This window comes from Rutilus rutilus (assembly GCF_951802725.1).
Source record: "Rutilus rutilus genome assembly, chromosome: 8".
NCBI lineage: Eukaryota > Metazoa > Chordata > Actinopteri > Cypriniformes > Leuciscidae > Rutilus > Rutilus rutilus.
This window is the reverse complement of record NC_140222.1, coordinates 12,720,076-12,743,224: the sequence shown is the minus strand read 5'-3', so window position 1 is coordinate 12,743,224 and position 23,149 is coordinate 12,720,076. Positions and strand designations below refer to the sequence as shown.

General features: G+C 36.7%; 1 protein-coding gene across 2 annotated transcripts in view; it reads left to right on the top strand.

The window, feature by feature from the left end:
• The first annotated feature begins 1,612 nt into the window (after positions 1–1,612).
• LOC311294838 (uncharacterized protein) overlaps positions 1,613–23,149 on the top strand; it is a 45,269-nt gene continuing 23,732 nt past the window's right edge. Inside the window, exons 1-2 of one of the 2 annotated variants that reach the window (XM_084415879.1) lie at positions 1,613–1,787; positions 6,609–6,947. In XM_084415879.1, coding sequence (XP_084272005.1) covers positions 1,697–1,787; positions 6,609–6,947 — 430 coding nt within the window. In that variant the 5' untranslated portion in view covers positions 1,613–1,696. The remainder of the gene's footprint in view (positions 1,788–6,608; positions 6,948–23,149) is intronic. The other variant, XM_084415880.1, reaches the window with a different exon arrangement.

The following is a 23,149-nucleotide window of genomic DNA, read 5'->3' as shown; positions in this document are numbered from 1 at the left end:
CAAAGTGAGAGCTGCTAACTATGAATTAATTATTAATTCCCACGAATTTAGAATTTGTGTGCTAGTTTTATTATTTATTACGATGTTCTTAATTCGTGGCCATGATTTAATGAATCCTTGTTGAGTTTTAATGACTATAATAAGTCAATCTAGCCAGCACATTAATTAAACTTAAAAAGATGACAAAAGCATGATGTGTGTAAGATTTACCTGTAGCTTACTGTATTAGTGTGAAACTTGCTTAAAGGGTTAGTTTACCCAAAAATGAAAATTCTGTCAGTAATTACTCACCCTCATGTTGTTCCAACCCCGTAAGACCTTCGTTCATTTTCGGAACACAAATTAAGATATTTTTGATTAAATCTGAGAGCTGGATCACTCCTCCATTGGTTTCTAAGGCATTATAACTTGCTGGCCCAGAAAATGTATTAAAGACATCGTTAATATAGTCCAAGTGACTCCAGTGGCTCAATCTTAAGTTTATAAAGTGATGAGAATACTTTTTGTGCGCAAAAAAACACACAAAAATAACGACTTTATTCCACTATTCATTTCCTTCTCTCTGGGCCTCGAGTGGATTCACGTAGTATAACAGCGCAGCGCATCTGGATTGTACGTCACACGTAGGCTCACTATATGCATGTATATATACACATTCTTGAATCATTCTTGAGTCTTGTCTTGCCTCTCTACAACCTATCAAATATCTGGCTGTAATTTAGTGACTGCATATGCTAATTCCATTTTACCTGAAAATGAGCTACACTGAAAAAAATGATTTATTGACTTAGTTGAATTTACAAAAAAAAAATATGTTAAGTGGTTCCACATAATTGATTTTAGCTACATTTAAACAAAAACATTACGTTGAACTAAGTTCAACTTGATGCATTTGTTTAAATGTAGCTAAAATCAATTGCGTGGAACCACTTACGATAAAAACATTTAGAAAATTCAATGAATTTACTGAAATCATTGAATTTTCTAAATGTTTTTATCGTAAGTGGTTCCACGCAATTGATTTTAGCTACATCAGAGGCTAAGTCAATGATTAAAAAACATGTTAAAAAGTTGTGGCAAGATAAATGGGATAGGGGAGATAAAGGGAGGGGTTTTTACATTGTAAATCCTGAGATTGGTCAGGGTCGTCTGGTAATTAAGGTGTCGAAGAGAAGAGGCAATTACAAGAATGAGAATAGGGCACACCGGACTAAACAAAACATTACAGCTAATAGGAAAACATAATTCAGGAAACTGCGAGATTTGTAATGTACCAGAAACAGTGGAACATGTCTTTATGATGTGTAGGAAATTTAATAGAGAAAGGGTTTTAATTAAAAGGAAAATAGAGGACAGTGGGGAAAGTTTTATCTTTAGAGATATTTTGTCTAAGGCTTCTGATCATAGAGTAATAAAATATATGGTTGAATTTTTAAAACACACCGGACTCAATGATAAAATATAGGAAATTTATTTATTTATTTATTTATTTATTTTTTGGTAGCTTGCAGGCTACATTATTTCCAAAGATGTAAGCCATGTTGATGATCAGGCACAATTTATCTGGAGGGTGGCGGTAGTGCGCTAAGGTAGTCTGCATCCGCCGTTAAGCAACCAAAGAAGAAGAAGAAGAGCTCCGTAGACGGGCTCTGCTACTGCCTACTTCAGTGGACGCATTATCACCCTTATTGACAGAATGGTGGATATTTCACGTAACATCCGTCCACTAATTTTCACAAGAATTAAGTTCTTTATTTGGCACATAGCGAGGATTTTACTCGTGCTTGGTAAGACATTAAAGTGTTTATCTTTCTTCAGGCCAGCAATTCGGGGCATTTACTCAATAATTATTTCTTAATTATTCCCATTTTAAGTGTCTGCATTGTTATAGATTTATAGATTTACGTGTTTCTAGGGTTGTGGTGACATAAACTATATGTTAACCCATTGGCGTCGGAAGAAAAAAAAAAGTGGGTGGGTCCTCCCCCAGAAAAATGTTACTGGAGTAGCTAAATACCATTTCATTCTGGTGCCTTTTAATTAAACAAGTAAACTAAACTCCACTTAACGTCGGGCGGTTCTTTGCCTCCACGTCGTGCATTAAATGCACAGCTATCCGTGGATTATCCCCCTAATATGGTAATTTGCCAGCAATGACAACTTACGCCCGTTTCACACATACTCCGTGTGCAGTGCGGGTGCGGTGCGTGTTGCAGTGCATATGCAGTGCAGGAGCAGCACATGCAATAGTGCTTTCACATATGCTGCGTTTGCAGTGCGTAACTGATCCGCTGCTGTAGGCTATAACACAAATACATACTCGCTATTTGTATTTCAAATCCGGAAGTTATCAGCAACTTTTATTTAAAAAAAAGTTTTTTGTCAGCATTGCAATTCTCTTTGTACACATATACACTCTTTAATAGACGTATTCACGTTTAAACACAATTTAAACAACATATTATTAAATGCATTACTTCTATATAATTATATATTAAGTTGCTCAAGCAAGTGGTAAAATATTTTACCATGTACAGATATTAAAATCGAATAACCTACATACATTTTAAATTAAAAATTAAAATTGACAAAAACAGCAGACTCATACCCTCTCTTTGCATAATTTAAATCTTTATAATAAACCTTGCATGTCACAAAGAACTTGTTTTTCCACCTCCACGAATGAGACGAGTGTTGTTCATTATGCCTTGTTGAAGCAAATTGTATTTTCCCTTGATTTACCCGCGGTCTTAACGTCTCAGCATTGCGATTATCTTTGCACATTTCACTCTTTAATAGACGTGTGCACGTTTAAACACTATTTAAACAACGTCAGCCTATTATTCAATGCATTACTTCTACTTAAGTTGCTCAAGCAAGTGGTCAAATATTTAACCATGTACAAATATTAAAATCGAATAGCCTACATTTTAAATTTAAACTTAAAATTGACAAAAACAGCAGACTCATACCCTTTCTTTTGCATAATTTAAATCTTAATACAATAAATCTTGCATGTCAAAACTTGTTTTTCCACCACCACGCATGTGACAAGTGTTGTTCATTATGTCGCCTTGTTGAGGTAAATTGTAGCTTTCCTTGCTTTACCAAAAAACGTAGTATTTAATTAAATACATTTATGGTGAGATTTACTAAATTTTATTTAATTAATCGCATTTATGGTGAAATTACTACATTTTCAGGTCAATCTGTGTTCATTTTCACCACGCAACATGCGCTGTCACTTTAATTCAGCGTTTGCAGCACAGCAAAAAAAGGCCCCGTTCACACCGCAAGTCTTGATGCTCAATTCTGATTTTTTGCTCAGATCCGATTTTTTGATTGGCTGTTCACATTACCTTTTACAATGTGACCTATATCTGATTGCAGTGTGAACTGTTTGAGGTTTCAAACTAACACGCATGCGCAAAAGAACAATAACAATGACGTCAGACGCAGCACGCGGTTGCACTAAAGTTCGGGAGATTATGGAGGAAGTAAGCATATTCGGATTTATTTCAAAATGTTTGTGTAATGGAAGCCGTAACATTAATGAGCAGGTGCTGAGGAGGAGAAGAAAGAGAAAGAGAGCAAAATTGGCAATTTTTGCCTTTTGCGGGTTTATGGCTGTTACGGTAGGATCCTTCTAGTTTAGCTTGAATTGAAGTATCTCCCCATATACTAATTAGGTCTAACACCTCACTCTCCCTCCATTGACTCGCTCCATCGCTGTTCTCCATATTAGTGTCTGTTGTGTCTAAGGCTTCGCCGGCGCATAATTGTGACAAATGTCGACGTAGATTGACGTAAAAGTCGCATCAAATCCGCCTTGGTTGTTCACACTGCAGTCGCATTGAAAAAAATCAGATATGGTTCTGATTCAGTACCACATATGTATGTGGTCTAAATCTGATTTGAAAAAATCAGGTCTGGGCTAGATTTGAGTGTTCACACTACCTATGAAGAAGTCTGACCTGGTCACTTGACCCCAAAAAAATCAGATTTGGGCCACTTTTGCCTGCAGTGTGAACGGGGCCATAGACTCGGTGCGGAAACGATCTCTGCACTGCTGTATACGCACCGCAACTGGAACGGATCGACGGACTGCAACCGCATGCAGTGTGAAAGCTCTAACCTGATAACATGGGTACGGAAAAAAATACGCACCGCATACGCACTGCAAACGGAGTATGTGTGAAACGGGCGTTAAAGCTGTTATTGATGTTTGCAACGCAATATTTGACTGGAAAGGTACAACGGGCGGTTACTTTCGTCAGTTGCGGCTCGTTGAGAAATATAATGTAGCGATTCAGCGGAAATGGAGTTTAATTTATTAATTTTAATAAAAATAAAAAAATGTAATTTAATTCCTCAAGTGGAATGGATTTGACTGACGACGCTCTGAAAAGCGAACAGACAAATGCGCTGAATTAGAGACGGTAAAAATGAGTGGTATCATTGATCTTAAAAAGTGGGTGGGTCCGGTCCCACCCATATACAATGGTTCCGACGCCTAACCGGTTAGAGCTTGCACAACTGCCTGCGTGACGCGCGCATAGATATCATAAAGGCTAGATGTCTCGTGCGCACTGCTGGCCAATGGAGGTCGACGTCCGCACGTGGCGGCCATCTTGCCACAGTGTACTCGCTCACTACTTCAATGGTGCATGTACTTTTAAATAACCATAACTTGCTCATTTTTCTACCGATTTTCAAACGGTTTGGTTTGTTTTAAACGTCAGAGATGTAGTTATGACACTGCATACATACACTGCATACATATGAAAAATTATACATGTTCAAGCATTCGGAATTATAGCCACGTTAATAACGTTTGTAAGGGTGCTTTCACACCTGCCTCATTTAGTTCGGTTGAATCGCACTAGAGTTCGTTTTCCCCGTTGGTGCGGTTCGTTTGGGCTGGTGTGAATGCGGCAATCGCACTCGGGTGCGCACCAAAAGCGGACCAAACAAGCGTACCGAGACCTGCTCGAAGAGGTGGTCTCGGTACGCTTTGAAACGAACTCTGGAGCGGTTCGTTTGTGGTGAGAACGTGATCCGACCTCGAACAGAACCAACTGCCAAAGAAATGCGCATTTTGGACTAAACCAGTTGCCGTAGTCAACTGCGCTGTGATTATGGGATGAGGAGAAATGTTTGTTGACAGTTTGCACTCGCGGACAAACTTGGAGTTGTGAGGAGGTGCGGAGCCTGATAGAAATTATTAACAGCCGCATCCTCGCTTCATTCTCAAATATTATTGTTTGTCTAAAGTGGTGTAAACTATAATAACCTATGACCAAGGATACAATCAGCCCACGCAGTCGTCTCTCCATAGTAAACGGTGGCGTGTTATGCACGCGTCGCCTCCTCCTGAAGTGACTCGCCGCGTGCATTGAATAAAAATTTTTTTTAAGCCGCATCCCTCGCTTTGGACAAACTATATAATAAACTATGACTAGGGATACAATCAGCCCACGCAGTCGTCTCTCCATAGTAAAAAGTGGTGTGTTGTCTGCCGGATGTTCCTCCTCTTTGCTTAATTCCGGGAGTTCTGTTGGAATTTTCCCGCACGTTAATTCTGACAATCGAAGTGCAGTTATGAAAATACGTTCAAGACCCATCTGGCCAACGAGTGATGTGGATGTTGTCACATGACTGCATTTTGGTTCGTTTCATAAACTGATCCGGACCAGAGCGATAAGTGTGGTGTGAAAAGAAACCAAAACGCCTGAAAAATGCTACAAAGTATCATTTTTCTCCCTTGGTCCGGACCAAATGTACCGAACTACAGATGTGAAAGCACCCTAAGAAACCAAACCGTTTGTAAATCCGTCAAGATTTCAGCGAGATAAGAGGATTTGTGTGCATGCTGATTCACCTTAATGCACAGAGCACTGTGACAAGATGGCCGAACGATGATGCCGGAAGTGACTGCGCCATAAGACATCTAGCGTTTATATATGATATCTATGGACGCGCTTCTCAGGCGCGGTCTGCATGCTAGAAATAGCACCGGTGCACCGACGCCTTTTTTCCACGCGACATGCAAGCGTGTTGGAAGCAAAATAGAATAGGAAAAGATATTTATATGTAATTTTGACATGAATACATATTAATAAATTAATAAAACATATTTTAATGTTTGAAAGTCACTAGGTTTTGACATAAATGTAGATATAGGCCTAAATGTTATAAAAAAAAAAAAACATATTATCGATTTTCAAATATTGCACAGTCAATACAGAACGAAATATTTCCTATTTTATTTCCTAGTAGCCTATTTTGCCGTCAATACTGCCGACGTTGTCTTTGCTGCTATATGTTTAACATTAAGTAGCCTATAGGCCTTCCATAACACTCTCCCCATATGTCAAATATATCACCAATAAGGCTTATCATATGTCACCTAGCAGTAGCAGCGCCGCGTCAGACACGTTTCTGGTGTGCAAAGACATAGAAAACGCTACGCTCACGCCAGGCAGCCAGTGTGTCGCCGGCCTAAAACTGCATGACGAAGATTGATTTCTGATTTTTTTAACTGGATGATTGGCTTAATATTATTATTATTATTCTGTCCTGTAATTTATAAATTATTCTTTCTCCAGCTGCATCGGTTGCTGCTTTTACAGAGGGAGTGTCAGTGTCAGTGATGGAGGGAGATTTAGTCACTTTATACACTGGTGTTCAAAAAACCCAACAGGAGAGAATAAAATGGTATTTCAATGACACTTGTGTAGCTCAAATTACCGGAGATCTCTGTAAGATCTGTGAAGATAATCAATGTCATGATGATGGAGAGAGATTCAGAGACAGACTGAAGCTGGATCATCAGACTGGATCTCTGACCATCACAAACATCAGAAACACAGACTCTGGAGAATATAAACTACTGATCAACAACATCAGCAGCAGCAGTGAAAAGACCTTCAGTGTGTCTGCCCGTGGTAAGTTGTTTAATGAATGCTTCATATCACAGAACAGCATGGTTTAAAAGAAATCGATGAGCTGTCAGTTTGTATGGGGTTCCAAATGTGCCAAAAAATGTATGGGGTTCCATTTGTGCCAAAAATGAGCCGACTGCTTTGTGCTTTGTACTATACATTTGTCCTTGACAACAGTCATTGCCTAGTTGTTCAGGTAAATTAGTATATGTTGATATGTAGGGCTGTCCACTTTAGTCGTTTAGTCGACTAATCGGTCGATGCCGTCTTGGTCGACTGACATTCTCATTGGTCGACTAGTTGCATTTACTTTTATTTTTTTCACCAATAAAGAAATTTTCATTGATTTACTCCTTGATATTTATTCCTTTATAAGCAGTTATATATTACTGTATTCTAAATATAATTAGCCTATGTTTTATCCCCAACTTTAAATGCAACTTTAAATTTTGTAACAGCCACAGTTTAGCGCACCACGTAGAACACTCGTGAAGCGCACCTGTGGCTGGCTGCACTGCTGCGTCGCGCTCAGTAAGGAATATAGGTAGTTTTGCTGTATTCATTCAGTTAGAACGCTACTTGTTTTGGCTTAAGTCGACAAAATGTCCAAGAAATCTAAATCTTTTGTCTGGCTGCATTTTACAAAAAAAGACGACAAGACTGTGAAGTGCAAGCTATGAGGATAGCTAAATAATGAGGAGAGATATCCACGACTTGCTCGGGCAGCCAAACGCATGCTCTGCATCCCTGCAACCTCCACTCCTGCAGAGCGCATATTTTCCAAAGCAGGATTTATTGTTAACAAGTCGAGGAGCTGTCTTTTACCCAAGAATGTGGACATGTTAGTGTTTTTGGCCCACAACATAAAAAAGGTGGACTAGGCCTGCAGATCTACCGCGCCGCGCTCTACGCCTCATTCGTGCCACAGGAATTTTTTACGCGCGTCTTTGCATTGACTTAACATTGAAATCACTCGCGCCTGACGCGCTATTCGCGTCCGGTGTGAACGCACCATAAGTAGCCTTAACGGCTTTATTATGCTGACTCAATAGATCGTGTTTTCTTATTTTTTTGTTTTTATTTGTACACTTGACGCGTTTGAAAATAGCCTAAATAATGTAACAAAAAGAAAATAAACCTATAGGCCTTCCTACTATACAGCCTATTATTATTAGGATTGTTTTTAAGGCTATTTGTTTTTTTTGTATGTTTGTTTTAAAATGCCTAGATCGGCTGGACAAAAGTTAACCCATAGCTTTTGAAAGTAAAGAAGAATATACTGCTACAGCCTGTATATACGAGAGCTTTTGTTAGGATTTTGCATTATTTGGCAGTTTTAGCAGTTATATTTTTTGTAGCATGTGGTGTGGTCAGGTGCGCAATTGTGACTGTCACTATAGACCTAGGACAGAGCTCCTCACTTTACAGTTAAAAAAAAATCACTTAATTTTCAAAGAATTGTATTATTATTATAGTTTTATGTATTATTGATGTTTTTTCGTTGTTGGTTTATAAATGCTCTATGACAATTGTTTAATAAATGTTCAATCAAAATGCAAAAGATCGTTTTTTTTTTTTTTTTTTTTTTTGGTCGACTAAGCATTTCTTTGGTTGACTACAGCCCTATTGATATGTATGTTCTCTGTTTATGTAATCATGCTCTATCGTCTGGTTCCGTCATCTATCTAACTGTTGTCTTGTTCTGTCATCTTAACTGTCGTCTCTTTCTGTCATTTGGTTTTGTCATCTCTTTCTGTCATTTAGTTCTGTCGTCTTAACTGTCATCTCTTTCTGTCATTTGGTTCTGTGGTCTTAACTGAACTGTCGTCATCCTGCAACATGACATCATGACTTTGCGTAAACATACACGCCACTTTCAAGTCAAAAGTGGCGTGTTATTTATACGCATTTTGAGCTATCCGCGTGTATGTTCACGCCGAAACGAACCGTCATCTTCCGCGTGTATGTCTACGCCGTTAAATGTCCGGGCGAAACGGAGCAAAATGTACGTGAAATTAATCATGTTGGTCCCCTTTGGAAAACGTGTAGATGTCACAGTTTAACAGCCTCAGACGTGAATCTTACACGTACCATTATCCCCGGACGTTTGCTAATCCTACCATCTAATCATAACCATTTCTTAAAACTACGTAGGCTACAATTATAAAGAAAAACAACAGACAGACAAATATAATCACAATCATTTATTTAATGAGAAAATGTCAAAATCGGTACCAAAAGTTGTTCACGTGATGTGTCCTCTCTGGCAGTGGTTTTGTATGAGGTAACAGAGCAGAATTTAACTTATTAATTAAAATCCATGAAAATGTTAATCCGTCTTCGGTTCGGTTCGGTTCGGTTCGCTCTGAGGGCTGCCGCCTGCGCGGCAGTGCGCGCTTCATTTCAAATGTGAATGTGCATGACGCAATCTGTGACGAAGCAGGCGAGGCGAGAGCCAATGAGTGTTTGATATTACTGCCGTAACCATAGTAACCTGTCTTCTTGAGGGCGCAATTTTTGAATTTGAATTCATAACAAGCGCGGGGTTTGACGTTTACGGTCAAGATGACGATTACTGGATAAAGGGCTGAGCCCAGCAAACACATTTACGTTGTGGCAACGTCTCTGGCACGTTGCATTTCTGCTATGGCAACGTCGCTGTATACGTGCTCGCAACATTGTAACAACGTAGAATTGTAAGACGTGACAGGGCTGTAGCAACGTTGTTGCGCGACATTCAGCAACTGAGAGACGACGTTCTGACAATATTTTTATATGGTGTATTTTGTTAGATAATTATATACTTTTTATCATTTATTGTTTATCTATATTATTTAATGGGGCTATCAACACCTGCAAGTGTAGCCTACACTTTAAAGAATAAAAATGACAGAAGGTTTCGTTAATTCAACTTTATTAAAATTGCATATAATCAAATTGCACTTCCAAAAGTCATACATTTGTGAAAAAAAAAGAAATAAACGAATACACATTTATTTTAAGTATAATACATAAAACATGAAAAGCAAAGGCAGATCAGAACATTTAATGAACAAAACCGGGTCTATATGGCAGACAGTAGCCGAGCAGGTGTCACCGGGGAAACATCCACAAATCCAGAGGAGCAAAGAAACGAATGAGACTAAATAGCGGAAAAATCAAACGAAAAACTAAACAGTGTGAGCGATGCTTCATTAATCACATTAGAAATTAAAGCTGGTTGTGTTTGATAGCTGAGGTAACTGTTAGGCTAAACGCAATACTCACGTATCCTTGCTCGATGATAAATGAGAACACAATGAGCCCAACAACAGGTGGTTGGAATTTAAAAGGCTGATTTTCCCGCTTCAGGGCAGTGACGAGTACATATGTAGTCCAGTGGTTGTCAAGACACCCTAGGCACAACCTTAAGCAATGGCCCTGAACGATGGTTTAATGTCAACATTGTGACAACGCTGTAACAACTTCACCACACAACGTAGTTATAGCAACCTTTTGGCCATGTTGTTAAAACGTTGTTAGAAGGTTGGCTACGTTGTGCCAACGTTCTGTGTTTGCTGGGAGTTTGGATCTTTTTCTTGCAAATAATGGATTCTGAAGGTTTGGATTACATCAAGCTAATAAAATTGGTGTATTTTGTGAATCGATGTTGTGTTGTAAGGTTAATTATTGTGATTATACATTTTAATATTGTCCATAAAATGGGTATGTTTAGGTGTGGGAGTACAGTTAAGGGATCTTACATTTATAATCTATACATGGTATTAACCCCAGTGACGGGTAGGTTTAGGGACGGGTTTGGGGTAAGTCATATATGTCTGAAAGATGTAAACAGTGAGAGATCGTGTGGCTGGTAGTGGCCGTAAACAGCGAGAGATCGTGTGGCTGGTGCGACGCTTCGCTTAGCCACGAGCGCGCTCCCATACGGGTAAAAAGACCAAATAAAAAAAACAGATAAGATGAGAAATAGGTAAATAAGATATGTATTGCACTGTATGTGTGCTTTTGTGTATCATTAGGGGTGTCTGATAGATGTAAACAGTGAGAGATTGTGTGGCTGGTAGTGGCCGTAAACAGCGAGAGATCGTGTGGCTGGTGCGACGCTTCGCTTAGCCACGAGCGCGCTCCCATACGGGTAAAAAGACCAAATAAAAAAAACAGATAAGATGAGAAATAGGTAAATAAGATATGTATTGCACTGTATGTGTGCTTTTTTGTATCATTAGGGGTGTCTGATAGATGTAAACAGTGAGAGATTGTGTGGCTGGTAGTGGCCGTAAACAGCGAGAGATCGTGTGGCTGGTGCGACGCTTCGCTTAGCCACGAGCGCGCTCCCTTACGGGGAAAAAGAGCAAATAAAAAAAACAAATAAGATGAGAAATAGGTAAATAAGATATGTATTGCACTGTATGTGTGCTTTTTTGTATCATTAGGGGTGTCTGATAGATGTAAACAGTGAGAGAATGTGTGGTTGGTATGGCCGGCGCGACGCTAACAGAGCCACGACCGCGCACTCCCATACGGGTAAAAAGAGCGAATAAAAAATAAGATTTAGTTGAGAAATAGGTAAATAAGATATGTATTGCACTGTCTTTGTGCTCTCGTGTATCATTAGGAGTGCCTGAAAGATGTTAAACAGTGAGAGATCGCGTGGCTGGTAGTGGCCGTAAACAGCGAGAGATCGTGTGGCTGGTGCGACGCTTCGTTGAATCGCTTAGACAACGAGCGCGCTCCCATACGGGGAAAAAGTGCAAAAAAAAAAAAAAACAGATAAGATGAGAAATAGGTAAATAAGATATGTATTGCACTGTATGTGTGCTTTTGTGTATCTGATAGATGTAAACAGTGAGAGATTGTGTGGCTGGTCTGGCCGGCGCGATCCACGAGACTGGTCGAGTGGCCGGCGCATATAAAGCAGTGGCAGGCGCATATATCTGTGACTGGTCGAGTGGCAGGCGCATATATCCGTGACTGGTCGAGTGGCAGCTCCCCCTGCCACGCAAAGATTTTACCCCCTCTCTCTAAATCCCACTTATCGTCACGCGCAGGTTAGATTATTCAATGACAAATTCTTCCATCCGTCTTCATGTAGCTGCTACCGTTAACGTCGTCCATTTTCTGCTGCGTCACAGGCAACTAATGTTTGAAACACGAACCGAACCTCAAAAAAGCTTTAAAATTGCTCACAGATTCGCAGACATTGTTTATCTTGATAACAGGAATGATTATTTTGTTCAGTTGAATCCCGCTGACAAAACAAGTTTGCCTGTTGTAGCTGCCTAACGTTACTGTCTGCTGCTGCTCGCATGACGCGTACCATTTGAACTGAATTGAGCGCGAAAGAAATCAATCCCACAATGCAATGACTTTTCAGTCAGTATGATGGTAACGAATTTATCAGGACGAAAACAGAAATGTGCTGTATATTTACAGCTGTTCTGTAAAATATACATCTTAATACTGTATTATGGAAATACAGTACAATTCTGTAAGAAATTCGTTGTAAATTTACAGTAAAGGGTTACAGTGTATGTTTACATACATTTATTAAATATGTTGAAAACAAATATGTATGTCACATATTTATAATTAATGCTGTCCATAGATGCGAGAAACCAATACTATACTGTAATATATGCAGATATTATGGTATCATATATGGATGAACTCAAATATTTTCTTTACATGTTTGGACACATACATGTTCATATATGTTGCAGGCATATATTGTGATCTCAGATAAGTCAAATATATGTATAGATATATGTTGCAGTCATATATTGTGTTCTCAGATAAGTCAAATATATGTATAGATATATGTTGCAACTTGCAGGCATATATTGTGTTCTCAGATAAGTCAAATATATGTATAGATATATATTGCAGGCATATATTGTGTTCTCAGATAAGTCAAATATATGTAGATATATGTTGCAGTCATATATTGTGTTCTCAGATAAGTCAAATATATGTATAGATATCTGAGAACACAATATATGCCTGCAACATATATCTATACATATATTTGACTTATCTGAGAACACAATATATGCCTGCAACATATAAGTCAAATATATGTATAGATATATGTTGCAGGCATATATTGTGTTCTCAGATAAGTCGAATATATGTAGATATATGTTGCAGTCATATATTGTGTTCTCAGATAAGTCAAATATATGTATAGATATATGTTGCAGGCATGTATTGTGTTCTCATATAAGTCAAATATATGTATAGATATATGTCATGCTATTTAAAATATAAGTACATATATGGCCATATATTACATTTTTGTATGGGACAACTTGCCGTCTTGCGTCTCCGTTTTTAATTGTATTGAAAATTAAATCGGAGTTGATTTATTGTTTACAGAGTTTGATAATATTGTTGTGATCATCTTGTCTGAACGATTGTTTTGTACGCTGTACATAATGGATTTATAAACAGACTGTTGCTGGCTGAACAGGATCTAAAATCGCGATAATCAAACACGGTTTTAATGATAATTAAATTTTAAACGATATTACTAACCGTCAGTACATTTTATCGTGGTTTATAGTGAAACCGGTAATCGTCCCATCCCTAATACTGAGTATCAGATCAGTGCATCCCTAGGTTCTACTGTCCGTCTCGTCATTCAATCCCCCAAATCATCTTTCTCCAGGAGACACATTTCAGATAAACATCTCAATGCTTAAATCTGAAACAATGATCAAAAGAAGAGGTTGCCCCCCTTTCCCCCACAAGCATCTTTTAAACATTCAAACATCAAAGTCACAGAAGTTTCATCTCAAAACATCAAACATTGGTAATGTTTTTTAAAAACGATTTCTAAACATAATGCCATTAAAACATTTATTATAAATTATAACTACATATCAATGCTAATAAAACTAAGAATAAAGCTAAGAATCACCCCCCTTTTGATAGTAAACCTTTTTCTACAATGTGTTACTATCATTAAACTAATTCTAATTTGCATCAGCATTTGCTTGTGACTGAGCTAGTCATATGTTTGCTCGTGCAGTGATATGTTTGACAAGGTGTGAATGACTTCTTCTTTATTTCCCTTCAACAGTGCTAACTGGGTTTCAAACTATGATAGCTCATTTTTCTTTTGTGTGAAAAGTGACACTGTCTTGCCTTGTGCCCCATCATTCCAAAGCAAAACAAACAACTTCCTGATCTTTCTTTCTTTTCTCCAAACAGTGCCTTGCAATGTGACCATCCTTTCCACATGCATGACTTTATTCTTCCACATGCATGACTTTATTCTTGCAATTCTTTTAAAATTAAAATAATTGATTATTCTGAATTTATTCTTGCAAATCTCCTTTGTCTATGATGGAAACCATTAGACAATGTAGAACATTCTCTCTCACCAAAGGCAGCAACTGGATGTCTAGATTTGGCAGCTTTCATTTGACTATTGCATTAGCATTATTGTTGTAAAACTGTGTCATTTTAGCAATAATGTCATTATATTCAGAGAGTGGTGTCACTAGCATTGTCACAGCAGACCAGGTGAGTGGGTCACATTTGTTAAGCAAGGCAGACTTGAAACTGACATCATTCTTAGTAATATCAGGATTGCCACAGAAAGTTTTTAAACCTTTACAATAGTCATTCTGAAAATGCTGCTGGATGCTCCCCTTTCCTCATGTGCATCTCAGATATTTTATCCCAATTAACTGACATCACACATAAGACTTCAAGCAGTGCCTTTTTCCTCTCTGACTTATTAGCATTTCTTTCCTTTACTTTCTGAGTTAAGGCTCCAGACAAAGTGTCAGGCAAGCACATTCTTAACAAAACGCATGCATCACCATCTGTTAAATTGTAAACTTCAGCATATTCCAGCATAAGTTTTTCAGAAAATCTAACAGATCTTGTTTGGCAGGATCAAATTTACCAATATTCTTGATCAAAGTTTCAAGTTCAACTGGATTAAATCCTCGGACTATGGTTGAGGTCATTGGTTCTTCCCTTCATTCACTACCAGGCATAGTCGTAGTAGCATGGACTAGTAGCATGGAGTAGTATTGGCTACTGAATGACTGAGAATCTTTTTCCCAACCCTCAGCCTTGTCTTCCTGCAAATCTGGCATTTCTGTAACTGGGATACACAATGTGACACCTAACAATGTCTTACTAGGGTTTGTCTCAGTTGTGCCATTCTTTATCATAAACTGACAAGCTGCCTTCGCTTCCTCCAAATTGTTGGACAGTGTTTCCACAGATGATTTAAGCGTACTATTGTTAGTTCTAAGAAGTGCAGTCTTGACCTTTTCTTCTTTCCATAGCGTTTCACTAACCAGGTCATTTTTTGTAGAAATTACCCCAACACTGAGTCGCTCATTTTCAGCCTCTAACTCATCTACTCTCCTCCTAGTTACTTTGTATGAAGCAAAAAGTGCTTGAAGCGCATTAGCAATTTTCCCATTTTTGTTCTTTGGCATTTTGGGATCATTTTGTAAACTTAGAGATAGCCCACTTGTACGGTTTATCAACAATATTCTCTATTCCGTCAAACATTCCCTGAGAACCGTGTTTACCTATGTATTTAAAGCCCAATAAGACTTTTGAAAATGGAAGAAATTATTGTTAGAGTATCTCGTGATCTAATAGTTATTCACAAAGTCTTGTGACACTGTCACATTTATTTAAGTGTTCCTTTAAAAACAGAAATGCTTATGATTGCTCAGGAGGTATTATATTGGTTCACATAATGTCTATGTATGATGAATGATACTCCTGTGTATTCCTGTGTGATATGCTTACCCAGGTGAAAAAAAAGTGCACTAAAATACATTTTATTTAAGTGCACTTAGTACACTTCCATAATACACTTTCATAATGTACTTAAAGTGCTCTATTTTCGACACACTTATTTTGCACTTAATATACTAAAAGCTTATATTTAGTACTGCTTAATATAAACTTAAAATCATCTTAGTGTACTCAATTGTGCTTTTTTGAGACACACTGAAGATGAATTTAAGTGTATTTTTAATATACTATTTCATATTTAAAAAAAATGTATTTTGTTACCACTTTAAGTATAATTGAAATCATCTTTAAATACAATAATAAACTATTTAAATTATAATAATAATAATATTAAATTATATACAAATTATACTTAGAATGTATTCCTAGATTAAAAAAGTGCACTAAAATACATTTTATTACACTTCCATAATACACTTCCATAATGTACTTAAAGTGCTCTATTTTCGACACACTTATTTTGCACTTAATATACTAAAAGCTTACCTTTAGTACTGCTTAATATAAACTTAAGATTATCTTAGTGTACTCAATTGTGCTTTTTTGAGACACACTGAAGATAAACTAAAGTGTATTTTTAATATACTATTTCATATTTTCAACAAATGTATTTCGTTACCAGTTTTAGTATAATTGAAACCATCTTTAAATACAATAATAAACTATTTAAATTATAATAATAATAATATGTAATTATATACAAATTATACTTATAATGTATTCCTAGATTAAAAAAGTACGCTAAAATACATTTTATTTAAGTGCACTTAATACACTTCCATAATGTATTTAAAGTGCTCTATTTTCACGCACTTATTTTGTACTTAATATACTAAAAAATGTTCTTTAGTACTTCTTAATATAAACTTAAGATCATCTTAGTGTACTCAACTGTGCTATTTTGAGACACACTGAAGATTAACTTAAATATGCTTTTAACATACTATTTCAGCTTTAATTGTATCTTTAGATTAAATATTTAATACATTTTTAAATACACTTATAAATTATTTAAAATATAAGAATATATCAACTGTGCTATTTTTATACAAACTTAAGATGAACTTAAACATGATTTTAAAATATTATTTCAGCTTTAATTTTTTTCCCCCTTAGAGCAATAGAACCCATCTTTAAAACATTTTTAAATACACCTTTAAATTCTTTAAAATATAAGAATATACAATCATATTATATTTATGGAAACTAATTTATTGTAAAAATGTATTTTAACTATGTCAAAAGTACTTTTATAAAACATTTAAATGTTAATGGTTTTTTTTTAGTCAAGTACACTATTACTGTGTTATCAGTAGCATTTTCTGCCTCATTTATGCTGAAGTTATACTGTTAAAATGTAAATGTTAAAATTGTCCACCATTGATGAAGGCGTTTAATACAATAATCATTTTAAAGTTAGATGTAATGCATTTGATAAAAATAACCGGTAAATGTAATTCATGTAAATGAAAACACCTATAGTTTAAAAGGATACAGGAGGAATGGTATGTGTACAAACAAAAAGCATCTCTTTCTTAAAAAAACACTTTATTTTTTTTAAACATTATTAAAGTCCAAACAGACTGTTGGGAAACAAAATAACACAAGTGGCAAGCTTAAACTAAAAGCATTAAAGGAGTTCACCCAAAAATCAAAATGATCTCAGTTTTTTACTCACCTGCGTGTTGTTCTAACCCGTATGGCTTCCATTTATAATTGCATAACAAAATATTATATTTATGATGTAATCTGAGCGCTGGATAAGTCTTCCATTGACTTCCAAGGGGCTTAAACTTGCTCGATCAGAAAACATATAGACATTGTTTAAAATAGTCCAAGTGACTTCAGTGTCTCAACCATCGAGAATACTTTTTCTGCGCCAAAAACAAACAAAAATAACGAATTTATTCCAATATCCATTTACTCGTGTTGTGCTTGAAAGTTGTTTACGTAGTCTATCTGCGCAGCGCTTCTGGGTTCTACGTCACCACACAGGCTCACTATTGGCCAACGCAGGTCATGTGTGTGACGCCTGGTGACGTAGAACCCAGAAGCTCGCGCAGATACACTACGTAAACAACTTTTAAGCACAACACGAGTATGGATATTGGAATAAATTCGTTATTTTTGTTTGTTTTTGTCACAAAAAAACTATTCTCGTCGCTTGATAAATGGATGGTTGAGCCACTGGAGTCACTTAGACAATTTCAAACAATGTCTTAATACGATTTCTGATCGAGCAAGTTTAAGCCCCTTGGAAGTCAATGAAAGACTTATCCAGCGCTCAGATTCCATCATAAATATAATATTTTGTGATGCGATGGTTAATGGAAGTCTTAAGGGTTTAGAACAACACGCGGGTGACTAAATACAAAGAACTTTTCGATTTTTGGGTGAACTAACCCTTTAATAAAATGATTAAACTACAGATTACTGTAGGTATCTTATATGAACAAAACACAAATTTATATGCACTAAAAATACATTTAAAATATCAATGGTATTTAGTATACTTTCTTAATTACACTTAAGTACTACTTTAGTATTTTCACTAGGTGAAAATAAAGTGTACTTGAGTGCACTAAAAAAAACACTTAATTACAAGAAAGTAATTTGTAGTACATTCTTATTTTTTGTGCTAAAAACAACTGTAAAAATAATACATTATAAATAAACTAATTACAAGTATGTTTTAATTTAAATAGTAATTAAGTGTAATTAATAAAGTATACTAAAAGCCTTATTTTTTTAATGTATTTTTAGTGCATTAAAAAATATATACTTTTGAAAAAATAGACAGAAGAGTTTTTTAGTGTATTTCTTACAAGTACATTTTAACACATTACAAATAGTTCATTGCTAGTGTACTTTGATAGCTATGTAAAAGTACACTAACAATTAACTATTTTTAATGCGTTAAAAATGTACTTGTAAGAAATACACTAAAAAAACTCTTCTGTCTATTTTTTCAAAAGTATATATTTTTTTATGCACTAAAAATACATTTAAAATATAAATGGTATTTAGTATACTTTATTAATTACACTTAAGTACTACTTAAGTAAAAATATACTTTTAATTAGTGTATTAATAGTGTATTATTTTTACAGTTGTTTTTAGCACAAAAAAATATGAATGTACTACAAATGTACTTTCTTGTACTTAAGTGTATTTTTAGTGCACTAAAGTGCACTTTTTTTTCACCTGGGTAGCTTCCACTGTGTATGTTGGTAATGCTGGGTACACACCAAAAGATTTTTTACATCTTATAAGATTTTCAAAATGTGACAGACCACAAACATGAGGACAAAAAATCCTAGATTTAAGCGTTTTGCTCCTATAGTGTGTGGTGTGCCGTGATGTGACAAAGAGAGCACACCACACACAAACAGATTTTTAACCAGAGTCTCAACAGGGAATCTCGCAAAATATCGTGAGACTTCAGAATAAGCATGACGGACGATATGCAGGAAGAAATTGCGATAGTGTTTGGAATGATTTTCACAGAAAATTCACGTGAAAAACCCATTGTAGGCTACCTACCATTATATATAACCTTTTATACAGAAATATATTCATTCTTTATTGTCTTTATTTATTCTTTATTGGATTTATTGTCTCTTTAGAAAAAGTTATTTAATCCCTCTATAGAACCTCACTGATCCCTTAACACTCAGCTTCTTCTTCTTTTTTTTTTTTTTTTTAATCATTTTTTTTATTGATTTTAAGAATTAAAATTACAGTCAGGGGGGTACAAAGAGTAAAGCCGATAAACAAACATAAAAGACATATACATAAACAGTGACAAACTTAAAAGTTAAACAAAAATTTGAAAATGTTTACAGATTGAAACGCACTTTGCAGCTTTCTTATTTTTCAAACCCAATATTGTGTTTAGGTATTGTAAAATTTCTGCTCTTAAAATGAAAAGCAAAGGCTTGTTTCCTCGAAATTTATACTTATGAATCCTAAATCTTAACATTAAGCTTCTTGCAAGTGTGTGTGTGTGTGTGTGTGTGTGTGTGTGTGTGTGTGTGTGTGTGTGTGTGTGTGTGTGTGTGTGTGTGTGTGTGTGTGTGTGTGTGTGTGTGTGTGTGTATGTGTGTGTGTGTGTGTGTGTGTGTGTGTGTGTGTGTGTGAGAATGACCGTGTCTTCCATCATCTCGCTTTCTGATTGGATATTGTTTTGTTTCACGTGATAATCTCCAGAGCGTGCGCGCGTTTGTCCATGGGGTTCCCCTCACACATCAGGATTTCTGATCGTAAATATTAAACATGTTTAATATTTACGATTCGCGATCGGAGCGGCTCCGACGTTCTCCCGAGCAGGTTCGGACACTCTTAACACACCTCACACCAAGGGAAAATCTGATAAGATAATCTGTTAAACCATCAAGATAATCGGGACAAAACTAGGATTGTCGGAAGGGGGGAAATCGGCCCAAAATCAGCCCGATTATCTTTTGGTGTGTACCCAGCATAAGAGGGGTTGTCTCTTTAATGCTGGGTACACACCAAAAGATAATCGGGCTGATTTTGGGCCGATTTCTCCCCTTCCGACAATCCTAGCTATGTCCCGATTATCTTGATGGTTTAACAGATTATTTTATCAGATTTTCCCTTGGTGTGAGGTGTGTTAAGAGTGTCCGAACCTGCTCGGAAGAACGTCGGAGCCGCTCCGATCGCGAATCGTAAATATTAAACATGTTTAATATTTACGATCAGAAATCCTGATGTGTGGGGGGAACTCCGAGGACAAACACGCGCACGCTCTGGAGATTATCACGTGAAACGAAACAATATCCAATCACAAAGCGAGATGATGGAAGACACGGTCATTCTCACACACACACACACACACACACACACTTGCAGGAAGCTTAATGTTAAGATTTAGTATTCATAAGTGTAAATTTCGAGGAAACAAGCCTTTGTTTTTCATTTTAAGAGCAGAAATTTTACAATACCTAAACACAATATTGGGTTTGAAAAATAAGAAAGCTGCAAAGTGCGTTTCAGTCTGTAAACATTTTCAAATTTTTGTTTAACTTTTAAGTTTGTCTTTTTATGTTTGTTTATCGGCTTTACTCTTTGTACCCCCCTGACTGTAATTGTATAATTCTTAAAATCAATTAAAAAAAAAGATTAAAAAAAAAGAAAAAAAAAGCTGAGTGTTAAGGGTTCAGTGAGGTTCTATAGACTAGAGGGATTAAATAACTTTTTCTAAAGAGACAATAAATCCAATAAAGACAATAAAGAATAAATATATTTCTGTATAAAAGGTTATATATAATGGTAGGTACAATGGTTTTTTCACGTGAATTTTCTGTGAAAATCATTCCAAACACTATCGCAATTTCTTCATAGACAGTAAAAGAAATGGACACAGCGACCCCATTGGAACTCAATTGAGACAAATGAAGCCCATTTTTAGCGATTTCTTAGCACTTCCTTTCCTGACGCGCAGACTCAAACCGAGCAAAGCGTTACACGGACCACGTGAGCAACCCGTCTGTCTTCTAGTAGCTGTGCCAAGAGAAATCTGAATCATTCCCTTCCGAATCTTGCAGAGACGGAGAGTGTGAGTAGGAGCTGTCCATGAGCTTGGAGCAGGAGCAACTTTTGCTAGGTATTCTGATTAATTATATTGTCATTTTGCCTCCACGTCCCCCCGATTGCCCGCGAGCGTCTCCTCCCGTCCATACGGTAATCTCTCTACTGTGCGACAGAGAGTCGCGTGGTTATGACGCAATCGTTAGCCTACTTTTACAAAAACTGCTTCTACGGGGCCATAACGTAAGCTACAAGGTAATGGAGCATTTTATACATTGTCGTGTTTCTTTAGAAATAAATAATGGACAAATGGAGTCTTTAAACGCCTCAGATGTAAAGTTATTCGCTGTCAAAGTGACGCCAAAATGAATGGGAGTCAATGGGATGCTAACTGCAGGTGAAGTTCTGCTACAAGATGGCGGCACGCGGCCGACTTCAACTTCCGGTCGACTTCCTTTCCCCCTGAATTTCTTCCTGCATATCGTCCGTCATGCTTATTCTGAAGTCTCACGATATTTTGCGAGATTTCCTGTGTTCATAGTCGAGACTCTGGTTGAAAATCTGTTTGTGTGTGGTGTGCTGTCTTTGTCACATCATGGCACACCACACACTATAGGAGCAAAACGCTTAAATCTAGGATTTTTTGTCCTCATGTTTGTGGTCTGTCACATTTTGAAAATCTTATAAGATGTAAAAAATCTTTTGGTGTGTACCCAGCATAAGGCTCGGCCGCCCGCACTTACTATGAAGGCGTGCCTAAGCTTATGAATGGAGGGTGAATCAGGAGGGGGAGGAGGTGTGTTTGAATTCATGGCGCCAGCAATGTTTGCTGCAGCTATAATATTTAAAGCTTGTTCCTTATGGTTTGATAGCAGTTTCAAACGTTACTTTAAGAGACTGCTTTAATGGTGGAGAGGATGGAAAATTATTCAACCACCTGGATTTTTCACTCGTGTACGCATCTCTGGCAAACGGATTATTCTCATGGACTAACTTTTTTCTTTTTTGGTGTGTGTGTGGATTACTTTTTTGTCTCGTTCCGATCGAGGATCATTCCCATGGACTAATTGACTAAACGTTTCCCGGTTGGAAAGACGGTAGTGAGCTCATGAGGCAACCGGATATTTTTTTTATTATTTTTTTTCCTGTAGGCCTACGGGGTGTTTGAAGGTGGTGAGTGCACGGGATAATTGTTTCATTATAATACTGCGCTCAGCGCGTCATTCAATTGAGCTGTTTTGTGTGTTTTATGTTTATGGTGTTCAGCGCCGTCTGAATATTATTGTTATCTTTTATGCTGTGTGACTTATTCACTATCATACATCTGCTCGTGCTAATTTATATGTTAGAAAGCATTGATGTAGGTGACAGTATTGAAGTTTTGGTGATATTCGCCATTATTGTATTCATTCCAAAGAATCTCCTTGTGTGTTTATAGTAACACTGCTGTTCAAAAATAATATTTGAGGGCGGATTGTTACAGTCTGATTTAGATGACTACATGTTATCTAGTTCCTTTTAAGATATCCGTTAGTCTAATTATTCACAGCTCCAGTTCTTCGGACGCAAATGAACAAAATAGCCACGGCCACAATCTATTGGGCCTTAAATTTCATTACGCAAAACAGTTAAGAAATATAACACTATCACACTACGTCTGGTTTTATGTTATATTCTTAAAAATGTTTTGTTTAAAAAAAAAATTAACACTGTCATAGTACTTCAGACAAAACCTCACTATGTTGGGTTTTATGTTATTTTCTTAAACCAATTTACTTAGCCACAGTACTTCGGGCTTAAACAATATTTACCAAATTTAAAACAATGTCACAGTACGTCGGGCAAAACCACACTGTTTC